Below are 22,094 nucleotides of genomic sequence, written 5' to 3'. Positions count from 1 at the left end.
TCAGTGACCCTAAACCCCCCCGTGCACCGATTTTTGAGTAAATTGAATACGTTTTGAGGGGTTTGCCGCTTTTTAGCGATTTGTAACCACTGTGGCGATGGATATATGTCGAAAATAAACAAATAGATGTTGGAGCGTTTAAGCCAATTGGCCTTAAGAATAGAGATATTTACATGTAAATTATTAAACATTTCATTGTGGCTGTGGGGTTTCAGTGGATAACAATCCCACACTACCCTGGCGCTCTCCGGGGATTTCCCTCTGGAGGCGTCGGGGTGTATTTTGAAGATTTCTCCACGTTAGAGAAGAAGTTAATTATATTTATAAATTATTTTTGCCTGTCTACACGCAGAGTTGTATAGGATTCCTCAGAACGTACAGGACTGGAAGCGCCAATTCAGAATGACCGTAAGTATAAATACTAATGATGAGGAAGACTTGAATCGCAGTTGCTCTGGAACCGTGTCAGGCAGAACGTTATTTCACTTGAAACTCGCTTGGGAACTTCTGTAGTGGTTAGCACGTGACTTGGATGCAGTGAAAGGTGTACATATGTGTTGCAGTAAAGATATCACTTGTTGTGCGTAGTATATTGGAATTGGATTGTTATTTATCTCTATCGTTGTAACATTTCAACTTGGTGCAACTCTATTAACACAAAACATAAGGATTCTAGTTGTGTACGTCATGAAGAACGAGTCAGTGCAAATTAGCAGCTTCAATAACAACAGTAAGTTATACCAAGTAGTCGAAAACTTTTTATAACATTCCTTAAATTTAAGGGATTCTGACAAGTAAACAATCAGTTATAGGGAATAGAGTTTCCCGATTTGGAATATACATATGCTTTTAAAGTACTCATAGTAACTAAGAAATCCTGAAAATTATATCTGCAATGGATCTATTTTAGTCATGTTATCAATAACATTCAATATAGCCTCAAGGCGTATGCGAAAACCGGCAAAATCCTCTTATTCAAGAATAGTTGGCTAAAACCTGGCATCAGTATGTTTTTTGTGGTGCTGAATCCGAATATGACGTTATTTTTTGTGTAAAAAAAAATCCTAAGGTTGTTCTCTTAATAAAAAAATCGCTTTTTTGGAGATAACTAAAAAAGGAAAGGCCGGAGAATTTTTTAAATATTTTTTTTTCAGATTACTCGTACCAATTATTTTTATAAACTTTATAAATAATTATTATTATTATTAAGCGTCTTTATTGCACAACACAAGTATATAAGCAAGAAAAGAAAGAAAGAAAACAGAGAAACGCAAAGGCGAGGTTCAGTCATAGATTGTTTTTCAACCTAACCTAAACTGGTTATGAATTGGTATCCTGCCCTATGGGCCCAGGTATAACCCCTGGGAGTTAAAAACAGGTTAAAATGGATTTTGAAGTAAATTAGTACGAGTAATCCGAAAAAAATATTTAAAAAATTCTCCGGCCTTTCCTTTTTGAATTATCTCAAAAAAGCGATTCTTTTTATTAAGAGAACTACCTTAGGATTTTTTTTTACACAAACAATAACGTCATATTCGGATTCAGCACCAGAAAAAACATACTGATGCCAGGTTTTAGCCAATTATTCTTAGATAAGAATAATTTGCTTGAGGCTATATTGAATGATATTGATAACATGACTAAAATAGGTCCATTGCAGATATAATTTTCAGGATTTCTTAGTTACTGTGAGTACTTTAAAAGCATATGTATATTCCATATCGGGAAACTCTATTCCCTGTAAGTGAATGTTTACTTGCGAGATTACAGTCATTCTTTAAATAGAACTGTTCCTTTATTTATTCTTTGATAGTCTCCAAGGGCGAAATTCTTGTGATCACTTTAATCTCTCTAATATTCATTTTGAAAGTGTGAAAGCAACAGAATTATGCATTCGGCGATTTCGCGATCGAGTCGTGGAAGTGTAGCGTTGAGATAAGTTAATTATAGTGGTTTACAAGAGAATTGCATACTGCACACGAGATGCACTATCGTGAAGGTCACATATACGGTCAGAGCGAGTGAGAGGTTCGTCTCATCATGCCGCTTGCCTGCTTTGATGCTCCGTATTGGCTTAGAGTATATTTACGTTGGAGCTGCAAAGAACACTGAGGGCGGCAATGAGAGTGAAGCGTAAAAATACATTCGATTGGTTTATAATTATTTAAAATTGCAGTTGCATACTTGAAATGCGTTTTCTCAATAAATAGTAACTGCACTCAAAAGTTGTGTTACATAACTTTACTCGTTTTGGCAAGAGGAAGGTTTTAGCGGTTTTATTTTGATTTAATTAATTTTTTTAGTCTATATATACTTATTACATAAATTTGAAATTGCATATTTTGAACTGCGTTTTCTCAGTAAAAATAAACTGTACCCACATGTGGGTTACATCACTTTGTTCGTCTGGACAAGAAAAGGGTAAGTACTTGCGTCCTATTTTTACAATTACAAGCTTTTATTTAGCTTGTGAAAGCTTGTGATAGAAAAGATATCGGTGCCGATGAATGATCTTAGAATTATTTTAAAACGCAATATAATGGAAATGTTCCCATATTGTCAGAGTTTTAAATTGACAAATTATCTGAAATCCTGCGAGGGGGAAGGTATGGGATTTGATCAGAGCTTGAAAACTGTTATAATATTGATTTCGGTTCTCCAAACGGTTATGAAGAACCTTTATTTTGAACAGGGCTTGAATAGGTTTCGAAAATAACTGTTTCAAACTGTTATATAAAGGTTCTGACTGAAAGAGTTATGAAGAACCTTTATTCGGAATAACCGTTATAAAGAACTTAAATATCAGACTATATAAGTTACGGTTCCTATATAGCTCTATAACTTTAATTTTTAGGTTCTATAACTTTTATTTTTTAGGTTCTATAACTTTTATTTTTTAGGTTCTATAACTTTTATTTCTTAGGTTCTATAACTTTTATTTTTTAGGTTCTATAACTTTTATTTTTTAGGTTCTATAACTCTTATTTTTTAGGTTCTATAACTTTTATTTTTTAGGTTCTATAACTTTTATTTTCTAGGTTCTATAACTTTTATTTTTTAGGTTCTATAACTTTTATTTTTTAGGTTCTATATAAGTTACAAAGCGGTTATAGAACCGATTCTTGTAACGATTGTACACAATTTTGCAGTAAATGAAATCACAACATATTACAACTATAGATTACTCTGTGTAACCGAATTGTTTAAAAATTATTATAAATAAGTAAGCAAATATATATTATGTACACATTTGTACATATGTATACAAGTGATCCTTGCATACCGCCGAGTGTATACATATACATATGTACAAATGTGTACATAATATATATTTACTTACTTATTTATAATAATTTTTAAACAATTCGGTTACACAGAGTAATCTATAGTTGTAATATGTTGTGATTTCATTTACTGTAAAATTCTGTACAATCGTTACAAGAATCGGTTCTATAACCGCTTTGTAACTTATATAGAACCTAAAAAATAAAAGTTATAGAACCTAAAACATAAAAGTTACAGAACCTAGAAAATAAAAGTTACAGAACTTAAAAAATAAAAGGTTATAGAGCTATATAGGAACCGTAACTTATACTTATATAGTCTGATATTTAGGTTCTTTGTAACGGATATTCCGAATAAAAGTTCTTCATAACTCTTTCAAGAACCGAAATCTTTATAATAACGGTTTCAAGTGCTGATTCTGAATAACTGTTATGAAGAACCGAAACTTCCAACCATTATCCTGTTTCAGTTACGGTACCTATTTCCTTCCTCATATCGGTTCCGAAACGGTTCTAGAATCAGTTCTTGTATCGACTTTTCCCTAATTGATATCATTAATTATTGTAGTTGCAGATTACTGTATATGTGCATATTTTTTTACAAAATCCTTATAGAAAAGAGGAAACATTTATACATATCATATATAATAAAGCGTTGAAATAAATAAATCAGCTACATATTTTTTACATTCACACACACTATATCATTCAGAATAGGATGTTAAAAGTTTCTCGTGTTTCTATAAGGATTTTGTAAAAAAAGATGAACATCTACAGCAATCTACAGCTACGATAATGACTGATATCAATCAGGGATAAGGCGATATAAGAATTGATTGTGGAACCGTTTCGTAACCGATATAGAACCGAAAAAATAACGGTTATGGAACTGATATTAAGAGGGGAATAGGAACCGTAACCAAAACAGATAATAGTTGGAAATTTCGATTCTTCATAACAGTTATTAGGAATAAAAGTTCTCCATAACCGTTTTAATCAGAACCTTTATATAACTGTTTTAAACAGTTATTTTCGGAACCGTTTAAGCCCTGGTATTGATGATCGGACCATACCTTGGCCTAGCCACGCGAAGTATTTGACTTCCAGCCGCGGACATCTAGGCAAATGTCTAGATGTTACATTTTATCTTCACATTATTAAAATGTTCGTGATTATTACAAAACACCTTTATGTACTGGCAGCTCATTTTGATTTCGCATCTTTTTTTATACTGTAATTATTATTTTCTTCTATTTTTCTGTGCTGTATTTTATAATAGTCTTTTCCGTCCTCGACTTTTTCATGTACTTGGGGTAATTTTTTTTACTTTTTTTTTTAAGTTTTTTAGTGGGATCTCATTTCTTTTTAGAAAGATAATTTGCATAGGGAATGACTTCAGATAATTTTTAATATCTAGAGACGCGGTAGCGTCTCGACGCCAAGTACAGGAAAGACACCCTGTATATGTCGACTGTCGCTACCGTGTACCTTTACTCGTCGCGGAGCCATTCCAACCTAACCCGAAACTTATTTCCTTAATATCTCATCACTACTGCAATATTTTCTAAATTTAAAGGCATTTTTCTAATGTAAACCGGATACAAGCTTTCGAATAAGACCAATTTCGATAAAATCGGTCCGCGCATAACCGAGATATCGTAATATCGTCTCATCAATCTGTCAGATGCGATAAGGTTTTTCTCCTGATTCTCCAACCAAATTTTGTCGACATAATACGTATACGCGTCACACGCACACCTTCAGCCAAAACGGAACTAACACACGTTTCGTTCGTCAATCGCTATCTTGACTATGCAATCTACTACAAATTTTGACAGCTTACAGTCAGGTTATAACCTGACGAGTGTCAAATAAGGTAAGTTGGCCAAATTTGAATTGCATCATGTTTGTATATCATAAATATAACCCATAATCACAAATTCAAAAAACTTGAAATCAGCCTGTAACCACAAATCAATTTTTTTTTTTAAGTTACACGATTTTATTTAAAATGCAATAAAAAATAAAAAATTCTCCATGCACGTGTTGATATTCATTATTCATGTAAAAATCCAAGTGTATTTGATTATTTTCAGTAAATTTGATGTTATCTGGTAAAATATTTTTTCTTACGTTTATCGGAAAGTATTATTGTGTCAGTACGCGGTAAACTCAGAAACAACTCAACCAATTCTCTTGCAGTTTTCACAGATCTGTAGAGACAACATTTGGGAAGATTTTAGGCTATATATCATCTGGATATTGCTAAATGGGACTGAGTAATAAGCGAAATAGTGAAGCGAGGCAGATAAATCTTACGTGGTGTTCACCGCGGTGCGCGCAATAGATGCGCGTACGGTTCCCCGTAAAGTGGTGATCACGGTTGCCAGAAGCAGACCACGTGGCGCGTGGGTAGCAGCGGGGTGGGGGGGGGGAGCCGGATTCCCCCTCCAGCGCTCCCCACCGCGTTCGTGGTCCGTACATACATACTCCTGGTAAACCTGGCGGAAGTGGCGGAGATGCTTGATGCCTTGACGGTATAATCACATCGTTAGCTGTTTATGAGCGTTGACATTCCCGCGCAAACAGGCTTTGCAGTTGGACTTCTCATCCAAATAATGTTTTTGAGGCTTTCACTTTTGTCACAATCAGTATTGTCACAATTTATACCACTCGCTTCTTAGCACCATTTTTTTTCTCATAAATTCTACTAATCGCCAGTGTTATAAACGAACGTTCTTCTGTCTGTATGTTCACGATTATGTATTTCGAAACGTGGGCTCAAAAACTACATACACGTAAAGTCTCCGTCGTGATAAAGGATAATCGCGCGGTCCTAGCGCGCGAGTCTGGATTATGTACAGGTATAATGAACGTAAGCAATGGGTAATGAAGTATATGTAAGTAAGTACTGCGTAATAATCAATTAAGGCAAAATATTAATGTCACCGCTATAAATACATATGAGAAGCCCTGTCAACGCCGGGTACTTCATGCTAGTAAATATATATATATATATATTTTTTTGTTATATTTTATTTGTAATAGTTATACCTAAAACATATAATTATAGTTTTTTACATAAATAAATACTCTTTAAATCATAAAATTAAAGATTTCGTACGTTTACATGGTCTTCAAGAGGGTGGTCCACGTTACCCTACCACTTGAGCGAGGCAAAGATTTCAATACATCCGGTAAATCTAATTTTCCTTTGTTGCCAAATATTTTTCATAATAATGGCTTTGATTTTCTTATTGTCTAAGGTCCACTTAAGACTCCTGTTGAAGTCCCGTGCCTTTTTTTCTTTCCGATTTTAAGTTATCACCCTCCAAAGTTAAGCGGTCCATTTAACCCTACTCTCCCCTACACAAATTACTATACATATACGTAATACATACATATAGATCAGCAATGCGGTGCACATGGTTTCTTTTCGTAGTTGTTAAACTTACGTAGAATTTATCCTTAATTCTGTACCGTGATAATTTGTAAGTTATTATATTAAAAATTATCTGAAGTCATTCCCTATGCAAATTATCTTTGTAAAAAGAAGTGAGATCCCCATAAAAAATTCAAAAAAGTAAAAAAAATACGCCAAGTACATGAAATCAAATAAATCACAAGAAATAGAAGATAATAATAATTACCAAATTAAAAAAGATGTGAAATCAAAATGAGCTGCAAGTGCATAAAGGTGCTTACAGTCAAATACTTGGCGTGGCCAGGCAAGGTCAAGGTGTCGATGAATAAGAATTATTTAAAAACGCAAAATAATGAAAGTGTACTCATATTGTCAGAGTTTTAAATTGACAAATTATCTGAAATCCCGCGAGAGGGAAGATATGGGTACTGATGATCTGAGAATACCTTGCCTCGTTGCGCCAAGTATTTGACTGCAAGCACCTTTATGTACTTGCAGTTTATTTTGATTTCACATCTTTTTTTATTTTGTGATTATTACTATCTTCTATTTTATGCGACTTATTTGATCTCATGTACTTGGCGTATTGTTTTTTACATTTTTGAAATTTTTTACGGGGATATGTATAGTACTTTGTGTACAATCATGCCCGTCTGTAGTACAGGCCGGAACATAGTGAATTTGGCAACGCTGTCATCAGTCCTATTTAAATTTTGCTGAAGCCTTTCCCGCGTTCTGTCACGGCCGGCTCTGGTACCGGTCGGAACATAGTCATCGGACTGATGGTTGTTCCAAATGCGGTGCTGCAACATCGTACTGTCCGACCTATATATATTACAGACGGTCATGGTACAGTACAAGAAACACTGATTAAATTCATGCATTATCGAAGGTGTCCATATATCAAAATAACTGAATAAGTATGTAGTATACGAAATCCTTCCTCTAAAATTATACGTACCTACATACATAGCCTGGCGTAGATCACAGCATCATTTTACACTTCGATTATCTACATATACATAAAATCCTCAGTTTAGTTACAAATGGAAATCAGTTTGATGATATACAAGCATGTCGCAATTGGGAAGATGACGCAAGCTCGGCGCAGAAGGCGCCACTAGCGCATGCACTGCGGTTTTGCATGAGTGCGCATGTGTGAATGGTGTGTGCGCGAATTTTCCATTTGTGGAATGCATGAAGCTGGTTGTTACATATTAATGTTTTATATCGCACCGATGACAAGTGGCACGTGTGCTGGTGGCGTCACGGGTGGGAAAAAGTTGCAGTCATCTTCCCCATTAAAATATCGGCAACTTACCCTGTGTTTGAGACTGCATTTTGGTCGCAATTCAATGTTACAACGATACATATTAGTAAAAACACGTGGCATCTCAAATTTTAACAACTTACTTTATTTGACACTCACCAGGTTATAACTTGTCGGTAAGCTGTCAAAATTTGGAGTAGATTGCATAGTGAAGATAGCGATTGACGAACGAAACATGTGTTAGTTTCTTCTGGCTGAAGGTGTGCGCGTAACGCGTAGGGTAAACCAACCAGTGAATGACCAATTTGTTGAATCTATGGAGCTTTGCGATTAATACTTGAATATATTTATGTATAACAACAAAACAACTGTTGAAATCGCATTTAAATTTATTTTTCTCGAAATTTCTATTAAAATAATGACTTATTCTTATCGTAATTTAAAAAAAAAAACAAATATAAAATGCAAAACGTGTAGAAGCCCAGTAAATGACCGCATACTTTTAATAAGAATTGTACTTATTAATGTTTGCTTAATACGCGTAACTAAAAATATAGGATATTAAAAGTGCAACTACACTCCATTTATAAACATATAATAATGTTTAAATTTATAATTGACATTTCTTTGCCTAATGGTCATGAACTGGTTTGCGGTCAATTACTGGTTGGTTTACCCTATACGCATTATGTCGACGAAAATTTTGACTGGAGAAGGAGAATCACAAGAAGAACCATCTTACCATTTTCGTATGATACATAATATGATATTGCGATATCTCTGTCATACGTGGGCCAATTTTATTGAATTTGGTCTTATTCGAAAGCTTACATGCGGTTTACATAAAAAATATGCCTTTAAAGTTAGGAAATATTGCAGGCGTGATGAGATATTAATGAAATAATTTTCAGGTAAGTTTGCAATAGCCGGTTTACGAGTAAAAGATACGCGGCAGCGACAGTCGACATGTACAGGGTGCCGAATCATGTACTTGGCGTCGAGACGCTACAGCGTCTCTAGATCACAACATATTACTACTATAGATTACTGTGTATAACCATATTGTTTAAAAATTAATAATTATCAAAAAGGTAATTATTTAGAAGTTTTCTGTCCTCACCGATTTCAATAATTATTGGATGTTATTAAGATCAAGATTCTGAACAACTTTTTACTGTATATATATATAACCGCCGCAAGGCATTAGTTTCCGAGATTTTCGCAAAAAACTGTTGTTATCATTGCATTAAATTCGATCTATACATGCATAATGCGGCAGCGCGTGCGGCAGCACGAGGTCGCCGCTCATCTACTGTTTCTGCAACTACGTCGCGGTGACCGCCAGGCAACGTGCATACTGGGTAAACTAAAAGGTTCAAGTTAACCAATTTCTTTCTTTTTTATTTCACGTTGCGTCCCCGACGCAACGCATTCCACTTTCTAATTTATCCGAGTATTGATATAGGTTGGAGCTAAATCCGCGCGGAGGGCGCGCGCCCGCTCGCAGGCGCGTAAAGCATGGTTGCGAACCGATGTGAGTCGGTGTGTTGACGGGAGCCCCCACAACCTAACAGGTGCTATCGAAAGCACCCTCTTCCTAGCAAAAAAATTATGGTTTAGAACCAGAGGCATTCTAATATCCAGCTGCGCTGGCGCCGCGGAATAGAGTCAGAGTTGACGGGCATCCGCAAGTTTCTGGTTCAAATCACCAAACTCAGATCGGTTCTGTACCACGCCTTGCGCGCCCCCTGCACTGATCTAGCCCCAACCTATACTAATACCCGGGACCAATTGGAAAGTGGAATGCGTAATATCGGAATAAATCAACAGAATTTCTTCGCAAATATCTCGGAAACGAAGCGGTCGAGTGGTGGTAGCATGTATAGGAAAAAGTTATTCAAAATGTTAAGTTTTACATATTTCAAGGTCATCAAAATCGGTGAAGAGGACCAACTTCTAAATAATTACCGTTTTCTGTTCACACGAATTTCGATGATTCTTAAATATGTTATAGAAATCAACATTTTGAACAACTTTTTCCTATATATATAACTTCCGCTCGGCATTAGTTTCCGAGAAATTTGCAAGAAACTGTTGCCACTATACCTATACGTACGCGTTCGTCAGAGATTGGTTAACTCGAACCTTTTAATTTACCTGATATACACGTTGCCTGCCGGTCACCGCGGCGTAGATGCAGAAACAGTAGATGAGCGGCGACCTCGTGCTGACGCACACGCTGCCGCATCATGCACGTGTGGATCGAATTGAATGCAATGGTAACAACTTGAATCTTGATCTTGATGACATATCGAAAAATCATTGAAATCAGTGAGGACAGAAAATTTTATTTTATTTAATATGTTCCACCAATCCGACCGCCCTGCACCTTATACAGATAATACCTAAGTAGTGACGCTTTACTCCTGCTTCTTTTCGTAGGTGTAACTCAAGGGGTTGTTTACAAAACGACTCCCCAAAAATTAATTCCTTTATTTCCACCCTTAAAAATTGATCTGCAATTTCGAAAAAAATATATGTGGTAGAGCTAGGAATTACCTATTACGTGTACTTTGGAACATTCCAATATCTTAAGTAGTTGCTGAGAAAAAAAAGGTAAAGTTTAGGGTTGTTATCCCCATATCACCCTAACGAAAGGGGGTAGAGATCTGAAATTTCTCTCGGTGTTTCTTTAGGCAAGGAGCATCATTTGGAACACATAAATACTAAAATTGGTGCTGGGGCCGTTTCGCTATGCTTACCCGGCTAGACCCTTTATAGAATTACTCTACGAATTAACGGAAGTAAGAATTGTTTTGTTAAAGAAACGGCTATAAATAATTTTTGTACGTGATAAAATATAAAAAAAATTACTGAAACGCAGAATATTGCAATCTAGAATATTGTATTTTTGTAGCTGAAAATACTGACTTCGAACGAGGAAGAATTTTGTCATACAATACGATTTCAAAATTTTAATATTTAAAATCAAAGGATGACACAGAAAATGCTTCTCTTAACATATTAAAAAATTAAACAACAAATAATTCAACGAGATCTCTGATAATCCTCCGTTTTCATGTTGCAAGCGTTGAGGAAACGCAGTTGAAAAAGATACATATACACTGAAACAGAAAAACGCCGTTGATGGGATTACTTTGAAACAATATTTAAAATTACTGTTACTTTGATGAGTATTTCAAGCCTGTAAACTTTTGATCGATCTTCGGAATATACCCTGTTATTTTTCATTAAATATTCATAACATAACATAACCATAAGCTTTATTTAACTCCTCGTACTCCAAGTAAGTCTCTTAGGCACCACAAACAATTAGTTACGTACTGGGATCATTAAAATGTGTAAAAACTAAAGAATTCGTATTTCGTAGAATCTACTTGACTGTTGCTTTTGGAATCACTATAGGTATTTCTTCCTAAGTACTTCAATGTTGTGCATTTTGTAAATGCAGCATTAGACGAAAAATCTGTTGGCAATTGGCAATCGAATAAGTTGGAGTGGGAGTTAAAAAAATCATTCAATTTTAAGTAATTAATAATAAGCATATAATGCTTTCAGGAGATCATTGAGTAATTTGACATTATTCGCTGCTGAACGATAATAATGGCGACCTTCGAAATTCTGTGTGGCGTCGCTGCACTACTTGTAGCTCTGTACTATTATTCCACCTCTACCTACGACTTCTGGAAGAAACGTGGTGTACCTGGACCACGACCCCTGCCTGTGCTTGGTAATACCAAGGATATAATGGGGGTCAAAACATCACTGGCTGCTTTTTTGCAAAAAATTTACGAAGAGTACAAAAACGAACCCATGATCGGGTTGTTTATGGGAAGAAGACCTATTCTCGTTTTGAATGACCCAGACATTATTAAAGATGTCCTTATTAAGGATTTCCCCAAATTTGCAGATCGTGGATTCAATGTATTCGAAAAGGTATGCAAGTAATGTTAATAATATTAATGATAATAAACGTGTACATACAGGGTGATTTTCTCAGTGACTCTTCCAGAGATTCTGGCAGTGACACCAATGGATTCTTTATGTGTTTCCGATGAAAATCATACCACATGTCATGTAATCGAACTATTTTTAACGAAGTTAGCTTGGAATTATGCAAATCAATTTTTCATGTAATTTCCTTAATTATGGTCTGCATTATGTCATTTCCGGGGCTATTTTCACTGGGAAAATATAAGGAATCGATTGCCGCGACTTTCACAAGAGATCGGATGAAAAATGCAGGACTTCAGATTTGTTACTTTTTATAGTCGAATTAACTAAAGAAGGCACCTGGGTGGCCCGTAGGCCGGCGCGCGTGGCTCGGGAGAGACCCAATGCTTACTCCGTACTTCGTGCGACGTTGCCACGTTGTGTAGCAGATCAGACGTCTGTTTCTATCTTCAAGTGCAACTGTGTCTCTCTCACTTGCTCGATAAAACAGATTCCTTCATCTGCAAGTCACTCCACGCCAAATCGATCACATTTTTAGAGACTTTGATCAGAATGCAATATGTATTTTGTGAATCACGTGAAATCATGGAAAGGTTTAAGTCATTGTTTAACAGGTTTTGAACTTGGTTACAAAATATAGAGTTAATGAAATTCTTCATCGGTTAATAACAGCTCAAGCTGACGTTAATTTTCAAAATTCTATTCTCGAAAGCAGAATATTTCGTATGTAAAATTTACAAAATAAAAATTTGGTTATAATTTTCAAAATTACAAAATTAATTTTTCAATATAAAAAAAGAGTATTAGAATAGCCCACACTTTCTAGATTAAAATAAAAAAATAATGAATTCAATACGATAAAGAGTTTCCGAGATAAAAATTCACATATACAGCTCGGTTTCATGAAAATAGGTAAAAATGGAACAAATTCAAAACCAGCAAAGTGATGACTGAAATCCCTTCCTATATAATATTTCAGATTGAACAAATTTCCTGACATCGAGTGCAAAAAGTGATCGATTGGCCGTGGGATGACGCTAAGTAGAATAAGAATCCTATGAGCCTGTATTCCTCGACTTGTCCGCCATTCATTCTGCATGGCGCGTGCCGCAAAAGCCAATAAGATTCGGCACACTGTCAAATCTCTATGGGAAGGACGTTGGGTTCGCCCTGTGGAAGAGGATAACAATATGCACCCGATAAGGAGAACGATTATTCTAGGCCAACAGCTAAGTAGTCGAAAGTAATTGGCCAAGGCGTAGGGAGCCTCGTGGGGGAAGCACCAATCGCGAGCCTGGAGTAGCGGCAACGTCGCAAATTCTGGCCCCGGTCCCAAGGTGCCTTCTTTCGTTAATTCGACTATAGTGCGCAACATTGTATGACCCCTGGTCTCGAGCATCGAAGGCCCCAAAACTCAGTGAGGCACGTTATTGCCGGCGTTATCACCCTGTATATGTACATCTTCTTCCTGTTGCGTATTAGATACATACAGGGTGTCCCACTAAGGAGTGGACAGCGCGATATCTCTTAAAGTATTGTCGATAAAAATATAAAAAAAATAGAGAATTGCATGGTTCGAGGGGGCCCATTTATTAGCGCGAACGAATTTTGTTTTCGATTATTATTTTAAAAGATACGATGGTCAAGTTCGGTTCTTCAAATGGAACTATCTTTTTTGAAGACCTGAGTTGATAGTGCGTTCCAAGACAAATGCAATAAGCTTTAATGTATACACTTTATTTCCACTGGTTTTTAAGATATTGCGCTTGCAAATTTACTGATTTTCACTGCAAGAAACCCCTCTGGAATGGCAAAAACCGGGGGCGGTCTTACTGGCACCACGGGTGGCACTGCCTGTTGAAATGGATACTTACCTGCCAAAGGTCTACGCCAGAAATGACAGGCCCAAAGGCTGGACAATTCTTTTCCGTCAGAAATGCTACTTAGGTAGGTATCGTTACTTTTATTTCGCACTTGCTTCTACGCTCGGATGGCCGGTTCTTTTGGGAGGGATGCAAATCCGATTAGTTCTGATACAATCTGCTCCCTATGGTTGAAATTTAGTCTAGCAACTTTCACTCCTCCTAACCTAACCAATCCAACTTGCATCCCTCCCAAAAGAACCGGCCATCCGAGCGTAGAAGCAAGTGCGAAATAAAAGTAACGATGCGCTTCTCGATACCGCAGATGTACCTACCTAAGTAGCATTTCTGACGGAAAAGAATTGTCCAGCTTTTGGGCCTGCGAACCCTGTCGTAGACCTTTGGCAGGTAGGTATCAGTTTCAACAGGCAATGCCACCCGTAGCGCCAGTAAGACCGACCCCGGTCCTTCCTATTCCAGAGGGTTTTCTTCCAGTGAAAATCAGTAATTTTGCAAGCGCAATATCTTAAAAACCAGTGGAAATAAAGTGTATACATTAAAGCTTATTGAATTTGTCTTGGAACGCACTATCAACTCAGGTCTTCAAAAAAAATAGTTCCATTTGAAAAACCGAACTTGACCATCGTATCTTTTAAAATAATAATCGAAAACAAAATTCGTTCGCGCTAATAAATGGGCCCCCTCGAACCATGCAATTCCCTAATTTTTTTATATTTTTATCGACAATACTTTAAGAGATATCGCGCTGTCCACTCCTTAGTGGGACACCCTGTATACAGGAAGCTTTAAAAGTAGGGGAAGTAACACTCGCTAAGTTGAGTAAGGAATACTTAGTGAACGTAGTCTGAAAAATCAGACCCGTAAGAGTCGGAAGCCATGAGTGCTATCTACTCTGTAAATCATGTAAATGCTGTATCCGTTTTTAAAAGATCCTGTATCATTTAAAAGACGCTTTTGTTCAAGATTAAAATATTTATTCTCTAGTAGTGTGTACGTGGTAACTCACTATAATAAAGTATTTTGAGTAATTTAAACATTATCAATAAGACAAGAAAGGGATATTCTTCCGAATGGCCCCAGTGGCCGATCGAGATGAGGTTTGGAGGGAGGAGTGGGGAGGGGGTGTGGACCCTAAATCTAAAATTGTAGCTTCGGGTATTTATTAGTTTCCAAAATATTGATAAAAAATTATTTTTAATTTTTTAAAATTTTTTTTAACGTAGGTACAGGCACCCCTACCCGGCGACCCTCCCTTCCCCTCAAACTGTTTTACGAACTGCTGGACGCGTTCCCCTTACCTTCAATTTTCTCGAAAACGAAGCGCGATATTAAAAAATTGTATTCTATATTTTCGTCTTATTTTGGCCTGTAGAATCACTCCCTAGAATATTGACTATCAGTAGAATAACACCCTATATAGTAGGATGGGTCGCATTTGCAAGTTGCTGGTTCAAATCTTCAAACTCACATCGGTTCGCTACCATGCTTTACGCGCCCGCGAGCGGGCCCTCACGCACCCCCCGCTCTGTTCTAGCCCCGACCAACACTAATATCCGGGACATGGTGGAAAGTGGAATGCGTTACGTCGGAATAAGTCAATAGAAATACTAAAAGTTTTTTATTAATATCTCGGAAACTAATAAATTCCCGAAGTAACAATATTAGATTTAGGGTCCATACACCCTCCCCACCCCTTCCCTCAAACCACGTGTCAATCGGCCACTGAGGCCATTCGAAAGTACAGCCCAAGAAAGTGTTTCAGAAAAATAGGTTTTGTTAAATGGAGCATATTGAGTATTTCAAAGAAACTTTTAAGATACTCATGGATTTTATTAATTCCATTTCACTGTTTTTAAGTAGAAAAGTTAGCTTCTGGAAATCAGACTGAAGTATGTCCAACAATTCTCAGTCGCTACTTATTCTTAAGCATGCGGCATCCTCTACTAACCTAATAGCTAGTAAAGGATGCCGAATGCTTAAGCATTTGCTTAAGAATAAGTAGTGACTGAGAATACCGCCCTTAGAGAACTGAATTACTTCTACATTTGTATTCCAGTACCATGTAATTCAATCTATGCATGACAAAACTATAGTAAACGATTTTTTAAAGGATATAGACAATTAGTTGCGAGTAAAGTACTACTTAGTTTCACAACTACATAACATTCTTCAATGTCTTTCCTTATTGCTCCAATATATTACTAATTTGATTTTTTGACAATATTCGTACTATGTGTTCTGATTATTATTAAATATCATACTCTAAACGTTTGCTCACTACTGTCACTCAAAAATATTAAAACTTAATCACTATGCCTATAAACTTTCCTAAAAATTTCGCAGAGAACAATAATATTTATTACTTTACAGTTATCATAATTGGACGATTTTCAATTAACTTAAATACCATTTTCCAAAATGTTCACAGACCGAACCATTATCAATACACCTGTTCAATATAGAGTCAGAAAGATGGCGGCCACTGAGATCGAAACTCTCCCCCATATTTACATCTGGAAAACTGAAAAATATGTTTCCCCTCATAGTCGAATGCTCAGACCATCTGAAAATCTATCTGGATAAGCTTGTAGCGAAAGGAGAAACTGTCGAATGTCGTGAATTAACGGCTAAATTCACAACCGATGTGATCGGCACCTGTGCTTTTGGAATCGATATGAACGCGATGGCGGAAGAGGACAGTGAATTTCGTCAAATGGGTAGAAAAATCTTTGAGGTCTCCCCGGAGACCATATTCCGACTGAAAATGAGGCAGTACCTGCCAAGGATATACGACTTACTTGGCTATATAATACCCGAGAAAAATTTTTCGCCATTCTTCACGAAGATCGTCATGGACACGATAAACTACAGGAAGCAGAATGACATCTTCAGGCCAGACTTTATCAACATGCTCATAGAGCTCCAGAAACATCCAGACAAATTAGAGAATATCAGTAAGTTTCCCATAGTACTAAAATGTTTCACTGTTGAATATTATTAAGGACTTCTGTTTTTGGTAATTCCGAGGAATAGAAGAAATAGTACGTTTTTGGTACCTGTATTATATAACAGGCGTATACGGTATATTTACCGGGTGTATAGAGCGGTGTTTTACTCTTTTGAATATTGGATATCTAGTTGATAAATGGATCCAGTTGCTCCATTTTAATAGTCCGTTATTTATTACAAATTTCTTCGTAAGTGTGATTTGCTAAATAACTAAGTATGTACACAAGTAAGAATTATTTCATTATGCTAATCGTCACTGAGTAAAATTTGTTGGGATTTTTCAGAATTAACAGACTCCCTACTGACTGCCCAAGCTTTTGTTTTCTTTGCTGCGGGGTTCGAGACATCATCTTCGGCAATGAGTAACGCTCTTTATGAACTGGCTCTAAATCACGAAGTACAAGACAAATTGCGTGAGGAAATTGCAGAATATTTTGCTAAGAACAATGGACAATTGAAGTACGAGGATATAAAACACTTGAAATACTTGGATAAAGTATTCAAAGGTGGATATAAAAAATAGAATACATTCTATTTAAAATTAAGTCCTTTACTTTTTCCTGTTAAATACTGTTACGAGCCGAAGGCTGAGGGCGGTTGTGTAGCCGAGGTTTGGTATTTAATCTAGAATTTGTTAGTTACGTACGAACTGGTGCTTGGCTAACACCGTGAGCAGGATATGTAGTTCGCTTGACCATGTTACTTTTAAAGTGATACACTTCGAACGGTAAAAGTGTACCGTTGTGGATTACTACTACAGCTGAAACTCGAACGATGATTTGGTTTTAAACGAAGAACTTCTAAGATACAAAATATCACAGTATATTCAATTTAATCAGGAGACTTTACAAAGGTTGAAGTATTTAATGTCGCAAAAGCTAAACCCACTTCTAGGTTTTGCCGCACTGATAAATGTGGGGTCGCTTTAGTTTAGAGCAGTGTTTGAGGAAAATACCCTACCGGAGTCCGGATTGTGCTCGTAGGAAGAATTAACGGCAAGATGGGAAACGATGGGAAACAAAACGACGCCAGCGCCAAGCCTACCCAACTAGCCAAGTCAAGTGAGGTCGCAGTCAACCAGCGTCTCCGGGAAATCGGTTGTCAACGCTAGTTGGCTGCGAGCTCACTTGACTTGGCTAGTTGGTTTGGCTTGGCGCTGGCGTCGTTTCGTTTCCCATCGTTCCCCATCTTGGTGTTGATTGGTTGAACGGAGAGCGGAGTTCGGACTCCGGTAGGGTATTTTCCTCCACCACTGGTTTAGAGTTACAAGATAAAATTGAGTACATACTGCTTAACAGTTTACGTACTGTATGGTATATGTAGAATCTGCTTGAAGGGGAACAGAACCTGATTTTATTAATGTCTCTATCGTCTACGAACGTTAGACTAGAAATGAGTGAGAAAAATCTGGTCACGTGGCGCCACCGTATGGGCGACAGCTGCAACCATGCGTATGCATTGCATACCCTTCAAGAGGGTTAAAAAGTAACAGGGTAAATCTCCATACGCAACAATGCAAACACTGACACAACAATAAACTCCACCTATTTTCAGTTTTTAAATTCTCTTGAGAAATCTCCTAAATTGTCTATTCTCCCTGTCATCTAAGAAGGAACCTGCCGACCGACGAGTTTAGACCGGTTCTGCGCAGGTTGATGCTCATTGGTGCCGGAAGAAGGCACTATTGGCTGTGCCCCCACCAACGCTTTTTCGGAGCCAATGAGCTCATTCTACATGCGCGAAACGGGTTCCTTCTTAAATGACAGGGAGAATAGGTATGCTTAATTTACGACCTGTATTGTTGAAAGAAAGATAGGGCACATATTATATGTATAAAAGACTAGCTAACCCGTTACCCGGTTTCACTCGGGAATAATTTATGATGTTTTCAAAATAAAAATAGCCTAAAAAATAGCCTATAATCTAATCGAAGACGTATGTAATGTATATTCAAAATTTCATTGAAATCCGTTCAGCCATTTAGGCGTGAAAGGACAAACAGACAACGTTTCACTTTTATATATTAGTATAAGGAGTAAGGATATTAGTAAGGATATTCGATTGTCCATATTAATACTGTACAAAAATTCATATCGTTTAATGAGTTTCAACACTGATTCCAAAGCTAGTACTTACATACTACATAATTACGTAACTATTGATGGCTATACCCGACAATGATAATTTCAGGGAGGAAAGCAATAATAAATAATGATAAATAATCCTTGTTTGATTTTCGGTATTAATGCAAAGATAATATAGCTAACTTGATTTATGTCTGTAGAAACATGAAAGTAAATGTCGCTTCTGATTTCAATATCATTACCATTTTATCCCGTAACTATTGAAAACAATGATAAGTTCAGAAAGAAGAGCCGCAACTATCCTTGTTTGATTTTATAACTCAGGTCTGAACATCGAAGATAGTAAGTAAATTCGCTTTATATTTACAGAAACATTACGGAAGTATCCAGCGGGACCGATCCTGATGAGAAAAACAACTTCTGAGTACACGTTCAATGAGACGAAAGTTTCAATACCAAAGCAGCTGGTTCTATGGATTCCAATATTCCCGATCCATCGAGATCCAAATATTTACCCAAATCCTGATGTTTTCGACCCTGAGAGATTTAATGAAGACGCCATTGCAGCTCGACATCCCATGCACTACTTACCTTTCGGTGACGGACCCAGGAATTGCATTGGTATTAAGTACTCCAAATACTCATCCTCTAAAAACATTGCATACCGTCGCGGCAGGCTTTGCTTGCATAATTTTGCTCGCAAGTTTGTGCTATCACATTTTTTATAACAGCCTGAAGTGGATATCCAAAATGCAAATTTCGTATTCATGTATATAAAAAGAAACGTTTAATCAGCCTGAAACTATCAGTTCAAACAATATAAATGTTTCGATTAATTTAACGAGCACTTGCCGTCGGTAGAACGAATTTATTGGCTTAACCGCTCTGCGGATCTATTACTAGCAGAATTTGGTATCCAGATGTTCCAATCGGACAAATAGTAGAGGTTACAGTCGTTGCAAAAACAGAAACTGAATTTCACCCAAATAAACCCAATATTTCGAAAGTTACTATTTGCAGGTCCGCCACTTCGGATATGGCATTTGCAATTTTGGGTTGTACTTCTGAATGGCCACAGCGGCCGATCGACACGAGGTTTGGGGGGAAGGGTGAGAGGCGTGTGTGGACCTTAAATCTAAAATTGTATTTTCGACAATTTATTAATTTTCGAGATATTAATACATTGGAGCCATTCGGAAGAATATCCGAATTTTGCTATGACGGCCACAATTTTGACATCAGCATCATTAAAAACTCTTAAAATATCATTCTTACTTTTCATATACGTAACTAAGTACTTAGTGACTGTTCCTTTCAATTTTTTGTAGGTTTCAAAACATCACTTTTTTTTCAATATTTAAACAAATATAACTTTGCAAAAAGTAATTGTTACCGTTAGTATGGTTAATTGCGGAAAAGTATCATTTTTTAGCTTTAATTTCCACTTTGACTCATGGTAATAGCGTTAATACGATGGCCGGTTCTTCAGAGTACATTCTCGTGTAATCCCTTAAAAAACTTAGGATTTTTTGGAAGGAAACTGTAACACGTAGGGTAAAAAATCTTTTTGGTATAGATTTATACATATTTTATGATAAAAAAAAACAACTTTATTATTTGTTTCCAATGTAATTTTGAATAAATAGCTATAACTTTGACGGGAATACAAACGTGGTGTAGGGGAAAGTCCCCTATGTTGGACCTTAAGAAAGTACCTCCATAAATCGGAATCATGTTTATAGTTTTAAGCAGAAAAGTTTGAGAACAATATCAGGATTACAATTGATACATAAATCTAAAAAAAAAAACTGCAATGCTATGTGGCTGATAACAAAAAAATAATTTCAAACTACCGTCAATAGCCTAATCTAGGAAACTGGTTTTCTAATTTGGACCACAGATATCCTAAATTGGACCATGTCTATTTTTCATTACTTTAGGTAAGAATTTTTATTTAAAAATATACTTACACTCTATAAACAAAATAAATATGCATTTGACGAAATAATCAGCCGCTGTCAGATTGGCAATTTATGCACTCATAATAATCGATAATACAATTGTTAGTACAGGTCAAATGGACTTATGTATGTCTTGCAACAAAGACACTGATCTACTCTTTTTCCATAAGTTATGAGCCATAACTGATTCCAACTACTTCACTTGAAGAATTCTGTACTATAATCTGTCGCATTTCCCATATTTTCTCCACTGTGATCATTTTAACCTTAAGAAAGAAAAAGATAATTTGGATAAATGTAATATTAAAGATATGACCAATAACTATTTATAACAAATTACACGTATTAGAATTCACAATTTACCTACCAGTCAAAAGTTACAGCTTATATAAATTGGGGGGCAAAATTACATCATCTGGGATCAAAACAAAACATTCATCACGCTGTAGTTATTACTCATTCTACAGTGTTCTGTTTCCACACTGTTTATAAGCTACAATCCCATTCTAAGAGATATCGCCTAAGTCAATGAATATGAGAATCAAGACTATGGTCCAATTTAGGATCCGGGCCAAGTTAGGGAACTTTCCCCTACATAAAAACGAAAGAACTAATTGACGGATTTGAAAAATTCTTTCGAGATTGTTTTCGTAGATAAACTCGCTATCGTATTTCCCACTTTCATAAGTTTCAGTCTACTCAATTTGATTTTATTCAGCAGTTTTTAGGAAAAAATTAAGGGTTTCGGAGCAAATTATATTATTTTGTCCACCTATAGTAGTCATCTTACGCCTGTTAATCTGAAGTATTTTGTTTTCAGGTGCACGTTTTGCAGTTTGTCAAACCAAGGTTGGTCTGATCACAATACTTCGTAACCACAAAGTGCATGTTTGCGATAAAACAATGATACCGTATGAATTTGATCCTGGCGCGTTTTTGCTAGCTCCAAAGGGAGGTATATATGTAAAGATGACCAAAGTGGAAAATTAATTAATGTATATTGGTACAATTTTTTAATGCGTTCTTTTTAAAATAATTCTTCAGTCCCACTTGCGTATTTCTCTTTTACAAGACGTGTACATATTAAACGACTTTTAAAAACAAGTGTATGTATAAACGAATGTTTTATGTACCGTCTTTAACATAAATAAGCTGCACAATTTTGAAATCTATTAACTAACTTGATTTGTAATAAATAAATATA

General features: G+C 36.3%; 1 protein-coding gene across 2 annotated transcripts; it reads left to right on the top strand.

The window, feature by feature from the left end:
* Nucleotides 1–437: 437 nt before the first annotated feature.
* On the top strand, nucleotides 438–22,058 carry LOC143368048 (putative cytochrome P450 6a14). 2 transcript variants are annotated; one of them, XM_076810406.1, is made up of 6 exons: nucleotides 438–680; nucleotides 11,558–11,935; nucleotides 16,265–16,790; nucleotides 17,130–17,351; nucleotides 19,299–19,550; nucleotides 21,711–22,058. In XM_076810406.1, exons 2-6 carry the CDS (start codon nucleotides 11,603–11,605, stop codon nucleotides 21,878–21,880), a joined length of 1,503 nt encoding a protein of 500 aa, XP_076666521.1. In that variant the 5' UTR covers nucleotides 438–680; nucleotides 11,558–11,602; the 3' UTR covers nucleotides 21,881–22,058. The 2 variants fall into 2 exon arrangements, with proteins under 2 accessions (XP_076666521.1, XP_076666519.1); XM_076810404.1 differs by having other exon boundaries at nucleotides 438–730.
* Nucleotides 22,059–22,094: the final 36 nt, after the last annotated feature.

This window comes from Andrena cerasifolii, chromosome 4 (genome assembly GCF_050908995.1).
Source record: "Andrena cerasifolii isolate SP2316 chromosome 4, iyAndCera1_principal, whole genome shotgun sequence".
In the NCBI taxonomy this organism is placed as follows: Eukaryota; Metazoa; Arthropoda; class Insecta; order Hymenoptera; family Andrenidae; genus Andrena; species Andrena cerasifolii.
The sequence above is the reverse complement of the archived record's forward strand: the minus strand, read 5'-3'. Positions and strand labels throughout refer to the sequence as shown.